The 11,628-nt window shown below is 29.1% G+C and overlaps 1 protein-coding gene across 2 annotated transcripts in view; it reads left to right on the top strand.

Annotated features, from left to right (window-relative positions):
• The window catches only part of LOC107442879 (uncharacterized), a 98,531-nt gene that overhangs the window by 81,333 nt on the left and 5,570 nt on the right, over positions 1–11,628 (top strand). For both annotated transcript variants that reach the window (XM_016056551.4, XM_016056550.4), the window contains exons 9-16: positions 1,105–1,397; positions 2,767–3,489; positions 4,673–4,724; positions 4,830–5,048; positions 6,462–6,575; positions 7,700–7,894; positions 8,014–8,187; positions 10,925–11,080. In XM_016056551.4, the coding sequence (XP_015912037.1) occupies positions 1,105–1,397; positions 2,767–3,489; positions 4,673–4,724; positions 4,830–5,048; positions 6,462–6,575; positions 7,700–7,894; positions 8,014–8,187; positions 10,925–11,080 (1,926 nt within the window). The remainder of the gene's footprint in view (positions 1–1,104; positions 1,398–2,766; positions 3,490–4,672; positions 4,725–4,829; positions 5,049–6,461; positions 6,576–7,699; positions 7,895–8,013; positions 8,188–10,924; positions 11,081–11,628) is intronic.

Raw genomic sequence — 11,628 nt, 5'->3', positions numbered from 1 at the left:
CGTCATGATATTACAGCACGTGTGTCTTTTTTAATAACAATATCTTTACTTGATTTCATTGTGAAGCGTCATGTTTTTAGAGAGACACGGTGTTGGGTGTACTCTATTGAATGGCAAAAACGAGGATTGCCTCAGGCACACATTCTAATTTGGCTTATTGAAAAAAAACCACCTTCTAAAACTGATCAGATATCAGCAGAAATTCTTGATGTCACCATAGATCCAGTCTTATTTCAGATCATTGTCCAAAATATGTTTCATGCTCCGTGTGCATCACCATACATGTCTGTTTGAAAATGCACTAATGATATCCTAGAGAATTAACTGCTTTTTTTCACCATTAAATAAAATTTGCATTTCAAATCATAATCGCAAATGTCATTTACACACTTAAATACAAAATTCAAATTCAAATTGAAAGCGTTGCAACGCACGCAGGGTACAGCTAGTAGGTTATAAAGCAATTTAAGCCAACTTTTTCTGAAATCATATAGTTTATCATTTGCTAATATTTTTCCAGAATAACTTTTTATTTTTCGTCTTAAACTTACTAAGTGAACTGTATCTAATCAAAAATTACTATTTATGACTCTATGAGGCAATGGCTCTTAAGACCAATGTTTGGGATTCTACACATAGGTTCAGATTCTTTGACCTACGATGCACATATACCAAGTCTTACCTACGATCCCTGTAAGTTCAGATCCTCTGACTGGTGGCTGATAACTATACCACCACTTATTAAAATAATTTTCTTTTGTACTTGTACAACTTGAATAGAAATTAATATTATTTTGAGTTAGCTTTGTGTGCTTAACTCGGAGTGGCTAACAACCATAGTTTAAGCCTGTTAAGATTATCTGAACTATATCATCAAACATTGAAATGAATATTTTCTTTGACACTTTTAGAATTTACTAAAATTGCTTATATAGTTAGGGCTAAGTCTTATTTAGTAATAATTTAAACTATGCTTTTATAATTATTAAATAAAAACTTATAGTTCACTTGTTATACCTTTTGCTGAGATATAATTGTTACTACCTTCATTCAGTTTTTCAATATGTTGTAAGAATATTTACCAACTCATTTTGAACTTTGCAGGACATATGGGATCAATAATCCATGGAACTCCACGTGAATATACTAGGAGCTTATCACCCGTTCCATCTTCATCTGCTCCTTTGAATTTGGCCACTAATATTCCTCACATGGAAACACCATTATCTGTAAAAGAAGAATACATTTCAAGGCAGCCAAGGCAAAATAACAATTCTCTTGTGAATGGTCAGTTGCATCCAAGAAATTCCAATCAACATACTGGTCTTGCTTACTATAGAAAAGAACAGGAAATGAGTTCTTCTCATCGAATGCCATACCAAATGAATGTTTCCAGGGTATTTATTTTAGTTTATAATTGTTTGTTGGTACCTGTCTATCTGTAGAACTCCCCTTGCTAATTGTTTGGAGCACTGTCAGTGACTATGGTTACCAGATTTGAACTATTTCAAGTAAGAGTGCAGGTTAAATATGAAGGACAAAGATCTTCTCTAAAATGTGCTCTTGTTTCCATAGCAACAGACATTTCCAGACACCGTGGCGGGAGAAGTTCTTTAGATAGGAATGACTATAGATGAAATTTGTTTAAAACAAATAGTATAATTGTACATTTTTATTTTATTTTTTATATTCGATTTAAAATTTTAAAGTGATCTCAAAACAAATATTTGGATGTAAGATTGGTAATAGAATCCTTTTTTGTTTTGTTTACATGAACTATTCAGTATAAGTAAACATTAAGTATAGTATTGCCAGTTTTTCACAAATTTCAAACTACATAGCAAAATTATTACTCTTTTTTTTCCTTCTGATTGTTAGCACTTAAATCAGTATAACATAATCAATAAAATATTTTTCACTCTGTTTACTTGCATTTCTTGCATTTACTTGCACAACATGAAATCTTTTTTTTTTCAGTGTACTTGTGAAACAGAGTAATGTAATTCGAAATTTTTTAATGTGAAGTAAACCTTATGTGATTTACAAATTAAAAATAATTTGACAGTAGTTTAAGACATTGACGCCCGGTGGCGGAGTGGTAGCACTTTGCACTCCCGTGCCACAGGTTCTGGGTACGATCATCAGGCCGGGCAAGGTTGACTCAGCCTTTCATCCCTTCAGTGGGTCGATAAATGAGTGCAAAGCATGTTTGGGAACTAAACACTGGGGGTTCTGCGTTCGGCTGACCACCTAACCGGAACATCTGCTCCTGCACCCCAGAGCCCAAGGTCAAGAAAACTGAGATCGGCACAGTAGACTTTGGCCCTCTATGGGCTGTCGCGCCACTGAGTTTAGTTTTGTTTCAAGACATTTCATAATCATCATTATTATTTTTTCGTATCGTGTAGTGATGTTCTTCCTACCACTTTCTTAATCATTTTATGTCATTTCTCTTAGAAAATCCCATCTCATTTTTAAAAAAAATTATTTCTGCATCATTTCTTTTTTGTATTTCATATTTTTTTGTTGTCTTCAATACTATATTTTAATTTTAAAAATTACTTAGATTTGTGAAGCTTCATGTAAGTGTACATCAATTAATAAATAAATTATGCAAGCCTAATTATTGTTTAATTTTTACGTAAATGCTTGTAAACTTTTAGTAAAGGGAAAATTAAATATCTAAGCATTTTAAATTAACTGAATATGAAGTTCCAGCTATTTTTCATTTACTGTATTTCTTACATTATTATTATTTTTTTGCAGGAAAATGAATCAAAGCCTCATCACGCTGAAACACCAGAAAGTAAACTGACAATTTTTCCTCGACCTAAAGGATCTTCAAACTATTATGTGGAGAGGGAGAATAAAAATGGCGCCACATTCGAAACTCGCACTTTGAGCATGGCATCAGTCATTAATTCTCAAATCAATGGAATTTTCGCTCGTGAAAAGTTCCCTTCCAACAACAGTTTTGATTACTTGAACAGTTTTGTTGCCAAATCAGAACACTCACCGGATAATCAAAATAAAATGGAATCCGACTCAAAGACGGCTTCCCCACCCCAAGAAAATTTCTCTGTCAATTCAAAAGAATTTGAAAATGAAAAAACAAGCATTAAAGAGAGCTTAAAAAATGAATCGCCTAGCAATAAATTACCTGGTTTCGTGCTTAATGTTCCTCCAGCCTTATTCCGTGGTGATGTTAATGATTTTTCTGAAAATTATAAACTCAGAGATTTGTCAGCGAGTGGAATGTTACTAAATAGCTCTGAAATCCCTCCTTTTCACGATAGTGCGGATGAAAGACCTAGACTTGTCAGTGTCTTGGATGCCAGGGAGCAGCGTTTGAGGAAGCTGCGAATGACTAGAGAAGTTGCTGATAGCGATGAATCTGAAATTGAGTCTGATGAGGAGGATGAAGAGCGATTAAAAGTTTTACTGTCCATTAAAAAAGGTCCACCTCCTAAGATGGATTCAAATCCAAAGGTATTATTTATTCTGTTAGAGGTGCACAACCTTTGGTCAATAAATCATTTTTACATAACCCTTGAACTATTTAAACTATTTTTAAGTCCTTGGGAAGGATACTTCCCACACACTTTATTAATTTTTAAGTGTTGGTGGGAAGACATTTTCCTTACTATAATTTAATCAGCAATCAGTTGATAACTTCAAAAATTTAAAAAAAAAATGAAGGGCTTTGTTATTATAAATTAAACTAACAGTAAAGGTTATTGTAGGGCCAAGAGGTATAGGCCAACATTTGGAAGCAATTTTCTTTCATGCATTCATTCATTTGACCATTTCTCATTGATCATTCTAGTATAGATACAAGCTTATATACTGCAGTATAAACTAAATATAGAAACTGTTATAGGAAACATTTATGACTAAGCCTTGTAAAAAGCTTATTAAGTGCTTACTTAAAAAAAAATTAAATATCAAAATTATAGAAATTGAAAAGGAGTTTGTTGACAAAAAAGCTGAGAAAGAATGTAATGTGTTGATTAATATACTCATTTTTTCCAAAAGTTTTGTTTGCTAGTTTTACACCTTGACGATTTATTATTATCACGACAACTTTATGTATCACTCTTTAATTGTAACTGTTCTTTTATCTCTGTAGTGGAACATAATGAGTCTGTTATGGTCTTCCATTTCACCCTAATAGTATTGTTATCTAACACTAGCACCCAATGTCACCTCGTTCCATGATAGTTTTCATTTCATTATTAATTGTTTGAAACTAAAATATTTTTGATTTTCTGCTTTTCCCGAGGTTTTGAATCAAATGCCTTTTTTTTTACACTATATATTTCAAAGTTTTTTAACATATGCCCTAGCCATTGCAGCTTTCTCTCTCTAATAATTTCATGTTCTATTTTACTTTTACAGTTTTTCAAAGCCATTTGTTTATTTTTTTACATGTTAGTTATACGAGATCTTTGATTCCTGAAGGGCAGATTTAAAATAAATATTAAGTATTAGCCTATTTTTAAGTAAGATATTTTTGTTTCCTCAGAAATTGCTTTGTGTAGAAAAACTGAAATATTTTTTTAAGTAATTTCCAATCAGTATTGAAAATATTTACTTGACAGATTGATGGTATAATTAGTGTTTAATAAATCAAATCGTAATTTTTTTTTACAAGTTGAATATTCTTTTTCAGAAATTGAAGTTCCTTTCTAAACTAGATCTAACCATTCCTTCCAAAATACAAGGTTAGTTTGATTTTTTTTTTTCTGTTACAGATTAGTATTCAATTTCATGATTTTTAAAATCTTTTTATCAAATAAATTTATTGTAACAATTTTTTTTACCTCTAGCTATTGAGCTACATAAATGCATTAAGCGACACCAGGCGCTGAGGGAGAAAAGTATGAGTCCTGTTGATATGGAGCCAATCAAGGAGCCAGAAATAGAGTATGATGTTGAACACCTCAATGAATTAGCAAAACGGCTGTGTTTTGAAGAGGAGTTCCAAGAAAAGTCTGACTTTTTGAGATCTTTGCAGTTATCATTTATTCCTCTGGATCAGAGAGAAGGTATTATTTAAATGTTCAGTTTAGTTTAGCCTTTACACAGTGACCATTTTTTAACATAAATAAAAATGTTATATTGATTGCAAAGGCTAAAATTGATTTTTGTAAAAATTTCTTCTCTCTTTTAACTTTTTATTCATGATATACAGTGTACAATAAAAAGAAAGAAAAGGACCACTCTGAATGACTTTTGATCTAATGGTCGAATCTTCATGTTCTAGGTCTCAAACTTAATGGCTCGAGGGAGTGACCTCAAATACGCTAAAATTGATAAGTGCAAACGATATTTTAAGTTACAAAGTCAGACACAGAAACGTACTTTCTTTGCATAAACATACTATTTTTTGACGGATTTGGATTTCTAACCCTCAAAATATAGGGGATGGCCTCAATCTTAGAAATATGCTCTCAATGGTTCGGTCAGGAGGGCGCTCCAAGGTTTGGACCCTTTAATGTTAATTTTACTTTTTGGGCATTTCGCTATATCTCTAAAACTTTTCAAGCAAACTCAGAAACTTTTACACCCAATTATAAAATTCGTTTATCCAAATATAATTTCAAGCAAAAAAATAATTTTTAATAAATATTTATTATTTTTTATTTTATTTAATGATTGTTGAAAAAATGTTGAATTGTAAGATTTTCAAATTTTTGCATTATTATTTTATAAAATATAATTTTACATGACAAATTACGAAATCTGAGTAAAATCTCTTGAATAGTTTCTGCGAAATCAAATTTTAAATATCTCACTTTTTTGAAATTCAATTTCTCAAGAATTATTCAACTGATTTTGCTCAAATTTTGTATTTTACCATGTAAAATTATGTTCTTTAAAGTGATGCAAGAAATTGTAGACCTCAGGGTTCAAAAGTTTTCAACCATTATTAAATAAAATAATAAAAAAATAAGTAATACTTACTGAGAATTATTTTTTGCATGGAATTGTATTTGGATAAATGGATTTTACAATTGTTTGCAAATATTTTTCAATCCACCTAAAAAGATAGCGAAATATGCAAAAAACAAACTTTAGAGAGTCCTTTTAGTGAAACTATTTGAACCATATTTCCAAAATTGCAGCTATTCTTGATATTTTGGGGGTCAGGAATCCGAATTTATATTTTATTCAGATAAAGTACGGTTTTGTTTCTGATTTCATAACTTTAAATATTGTCTGCACTTATTAGTTAGCATATTTGAGATCACCCCCTCGAGTCTTTAAGATTGAGTCCTAGAACATGATGATCCAATCATTAGATCAAAAGCTATGCATAAAGAATTGATAAAATTGTACTTGAAGACAAGCTAAAAATAAATGGTTTACTAAAATCTTTTTTAAATGAAATTTGTCTGTTTTTCTTCCACCTGGAACAGGTTTGTTACAATAATTGTGAAATTTTGCAATGATTTTAGATAAAGAAAGACTTGATAAAATTGTGCTTCAAGATAAGCTAAGAAGAAATGGTTTACTAAAATCTAATAGTGAAGGATCAATGGAGGTGCAAAGTAGCATACTAGGAAAACGAGGTATGCATTGTTTATTTAATAAATACAGTAAAAGCTCTTGGGAGCGACCATTCTTTGTTTCACAGTAAAATAGTCGTTTATGGAGTTTGGTCATTCCTAAAGGTTACCTTCATTGATTTCAAAATGATATCGAAGGTACATGATTTTGGCAAGCAATTTTAATTTTAGTCAGCGTCATTTTTCTTGGTGCCACTTGTATTGGTGTCATGGAAACAAGATCAATGAATAAAATTTAAGGTCAATAAAAATTACCTTAACTGATATTATTGTGTGTAAAAACAAATTTATGAATTATGGAACTACAGTACAGAACCCGTTATCCGGAAAACCAAAAAACCGGAACGAAATTCGATAAATTTTCCCGCCATTTTTTTAAAAAAAATGTTTTTTTCCTCATAAGATTTTAGGATTTTTCTTTCTTTTTTGAAAGATGTTTACCTTACCATCATTTTGGAAATAATCATTAGTGTATTACTCCATCGTTTTTTCTTCTTTTTAAGATTATTTCCAAAAAAAATTATTTTTTTAGTTGGGATTTACAATAAAAAAAAACGGCTTTTTGTAGCGATTCAGAAAACCGGAAAAATCAGTTATCCGGAATAGCGATGGTTCCGATCGTTCCGGATAATCGGTTCCCTACTGTATTTTAAATAAATTAACAATTGTGTTTTTGTTTAGGTTAATTGTGTTAGTTGTGTTTGTTAGGTTTTGTTTTTATGATATAAATATATCATTAAAATTAGTTAGCTTTTAAAGATGAGAAGTGGTTTGTTTGTTTGTTTAAGATTTTTAGTTTTTTCTTTAATAACTTTTTTTTCTAATTTAACTTTCAACTACTCTGAAAATAAATCATTGACAGCATCGTCTCTAAGTTTACTCTGATTTTTGTCAATCTCTTTCAGAAATCGTCAAAAAAAAAAAATCACTAAGTAGGAGCCCCTTACCAATATTTTGAATAAATTTGAATCTATTTATTTGTTTTGTTAATATTTTTGGTTTTGATCCTTAGTTTATTATTTTAGTTTGTTTTGTTGAATAAATACTCTCATTCAAAAATGAATCAAATATAGAATTGTTTTTTTTTATTCATAAATTTTGTGTTAATAATCATACTTTTCTTGCAGATTACTCTGTTTTAAATAATGTAAAATCAGAGATTATTAAAAAGCCCAATTTAAACCAAGAAAAAAATATTAATGACTCTGGCTTGGATAGAATGTTCAGTGACAAAAAGTTTTTCCCTGCCAGTGAATCTAGCCAAATAGCAGTTCCTCTTCCCAAGAAAATATCTTCATTCCTCAAGCCTCCTATGAAAACTGGTATTAATTTCAAAATTTTCAATTTCAATCAATCTTTTCAAAGAATTAGTTCAATCTTGCACTTATTGCACTGCAATTTTATTTTGCAAATGTTAACTAATTGAAAGTGTTTTGTTTAGTTAATCTGCCAGTTCCTCCTTTGATTCCTACCAATCAGATTCCTGCATTTGCTGAAACAACACAAGATAAAGGTGCTGTCATTGCTCCAAAAGATCCAAGAGTCAGGCAAATCAATAAAGATTTTGTTGAGGAATTTCATAAGTCTGTTTTGCAAACGACTCAAATGCAATTAGGTGAGAAAACTATTTTTTTAAGCTCACTTTTTATCTATAACTACTAAAGGTAGAACTTTCCTATTGTCATAATAACATTAATTTTGTAAGAATGCAAAATAATTATCATAAAAGAACTGAACTATGTTATTTTGAAATAAAATTAGACAGTTTGAAATATGTTTGATTTCATATTAAAACACCTTATGCCATCTTTAAATTTAAACTGTAAAATCAAAATTTCTGCCTTTCCAATGGGCATTAAAGCTTCGTAGAGATCATTATCAAGCATACAATTGAAATAATTAGAGGAAGAGTGTTAAGATTTTCTTGGGATAGGCCACATCTTGCTTCTTAACTTAAAAAAAAAAACATTTATAGGAATTAATAAAAAATAAAACAAAAACACATTTCAGGTTAACCTATATAAGTTTAGAAAAGTGCCTACAAAATATTTATTAAGACTTCTTTAGGCTCCATGTACAGACAAATATAACCAAGCATATAGAGCAGTGTTTCCCAAAGTGTGGTACTGAACCCCCAAGGGTACAGGAACAGTTTAGTGGGGGTACGCGTTCTTTTGGGAAATATCTTGCAACAAACAAAACTTACAAATTTTATTTAAAAACAAGTTAGCTATGAAAATTTACGATTACATATTTTTCTATTAGCTATTTTTTGCAGAGTTAACGGTTAATACTTAGTGACTTTTAACTTTATTCTCCATTCTAAATAAACCTATTTTTAAAAAAATACATTCATTTTTTTTGTTAGGGGTACACAGCTTTACGAAAAATTTAGAAATGGTACACAAAAGTCATAAGTTTGGAAAACACCGATATGGAGAATAAAGGGATTTCCTTCATCAGGTAGTTAAAAAGTAACACTAATGCTTTAGGCACTTGAATTTACTTAAAAAGGAAAAGCTCATTTTTTCCAGACACGTAGTTTTGTTTTTCTGTATGTACTACCTTATAAAAGTCTTAGTAATTATATATTTTAACAAATAATTATTTGATTAAATACTTTATACTTGCACTTGGGAGATATGTTTAGTGCAGTTAAAATAAAAGTTAGTTTTTTTTAAAAAATAAAAATCTATATCCAGGTAAATATAGATGGTTGCTTGTAAATTTAATAACTATAGTATGCTTGTATTTTTGATTTTTAAACTAAAAGACAAACAAATTGGTACACATTTTGTGACTGTCTATAAAATAAGTTTCTTAAAATAATTTCTAATAAAATATTTTACCCAACAGTCATACTGTAAGTTGTATTCACCATGCCTTTTATCAATATTGAAAGCATTTGTTTGAGTTGAAAATTCATAAGCAAATGCCTTATAAATTTTCATGTGTGTGTTACTTCTCTAGAAAATTTGTTTTAAAAAGAAAAGTTTCTGAAATTATTAATATAATTATTAATAAATTATGAAATAAGTAGAAATTTATTTTATCCAAATGGAAACAGTAGGTTCTGTATATATAAAAAAAAGTAGTTAAGTAACTAAGAGTCTTTCTTTTGGAGAAAAATTAAAATATCAAAACTGTAATAAGTACTATAAAAAAGATTGTTAGAAATTATATTTCAATGTTCATCAATTAAAAGCTTGCTGTCAAAAAATAATAACAAATTTATAATCTTTAATTCTTATGTATAAATTTTTAAAATTAATTTAATTGAATTCACTAAACCAGTGATTCTCAACCACTGTGCCGCGGCACTTTTGTGTGCCGCTAAATTCTTAAAATGTGCCGCCAAATATTAGAAATGATACAATAAAAATTATAATGCTTTCTTTTATTACGAGTAAAGTTTAAATCAAAGAAAAGTGTACATATATATAATATTATATACATTATATTATTTATACTTTTATTATTTTTAATATATACTTTTTATAATTTTTCCGCGATACAACCGCGCGAACATCTTTGTCGGCGATTGTCTTGTCTCTGACAATATTAAAATAAGCAAAAATAAGAAGGAAGTGTTTAAATTGTCTTTGACACACAATGTTAAAAAATACTAAAATAAGTAGGAAATTTAATGACTATTAAAATAATTAACAAAGGCTAAAACAAGCTAAATATTAACTTTCCAACGGAAATAAAAGCTAATCATTAAAGTAAACGGTGCAGTTAATAGTTATAAAGCAAATTAACAAGGGATAACTAACAAAAAAATAAGCTAACAATTAATAATTAGAAAAAAACTAATTAACAAGAAATCACAAAAAAATAATAAATAATGTAAAAAAACTAACAGTTAATTATAGAAAACAAGCTAACAATTAATAACTGGCAAAAAAAAATAACTGTTACTAACTAATAAAAAATTTGTCGAAAGAAATAATTAATCCCTTAATAAAAGTGCTTTTGTAGTACATATTATTTTATTTCACAATCAAAATTATTATCACAGTCTATTTAACACAGTGTATTATAGGTAAGTAAACAACTTTTAAACTTTTTTTTTTTTCATTGTGTGCCGTCAAATTTCGAAATCGTTAAAAGTGTGCCGCCACATAAAAAAGGTTGATAATCACTGCACTAAACCATCTTATTCAGCTCTTTAAACATAAAAAGAACAAAATAAATAAGTAAATAAAAATAAGTCTAGCATTAAAAAGTTTTGACTTGTTCCCATGTTTTATTTCTCATCTAATATTTTTATATTTCAAGTTTAATGAAATTAAAAGTTATACAATGAATTTGTTAAAAATTATATAATGAAATCCTATTTATATTCATAGAAAAGAAAAATAGTTCTTCTGGTTTAATTGAACATGCATTTTATAAAAGTCCTGAAAGTGAAAGTGTTGAAAAGACTGACTGGTATTATGATAGACCTCCTTTTCAATGGCCTGGCATTGAAGCCATAATGGAATCATATGAGTGCCATATATCTGGTAAGCTTAACCAATTTTTCTTAGATTATTAAATCTATCTCAACGCTCTGAAATAATATTTATTTTTTATGTATTCTTTTCTAATTGATATATTATAATTTTCTTATCGATTAAAAAGTTTCTTTTAAGGGGTCATTCAAATATGAGTTAAATACACAAGTTGGACATAAAGCTTTCAAATAACTTATTTTTGCTGATATGGGAGTGGGCAAGCGAGACTACTGTAAGATACTAAATAATTTTTTGGGGAAAAAATCTTTTTATGCATAGAGGAGACGGCTTGGAAATCACTTGTGATGAGTAGGTACAAAATCTCAAATATATATGGGTCATTCTCACAAAAACAGTCATTTTCATGTCCCCAGTATATTTTATGTTTGTTTTACAGCTTACGAAAAAAAAAAATTCAGGGAAAGTGTCCTTCAGAATGCAAGCTAACAAAAGAATAAAAATAAAATTATCAATTTTTATTTTTTATTTATTTTAGGTAATTAAAATATACCAATATGTCATTCCCTCACTTGTCCCCACTGCTGATTTAAAAAAAG

Source organism: Parasteatoda tepidariorum, chromosome 6, assembly GCF_043381705.1.
Source record: "Parasteatoda tepidariorum isolate YZ-2023 chromosome 6, CAS_Ptep_4.0, whole genome shotgun sequence".
Taxonomy (NCBI): Eukaryota; Metazoa; Arthropoda; class Arachnida; order Araneae; family Theridiidae; genus Parasteatoda; species Parasteatoda tepidariorum.
The sequence above is the reverse complement of the archived record's forward strand: the minus strand, read 5'-3'. Positions and strand labels throughout refer to the sequence as shown.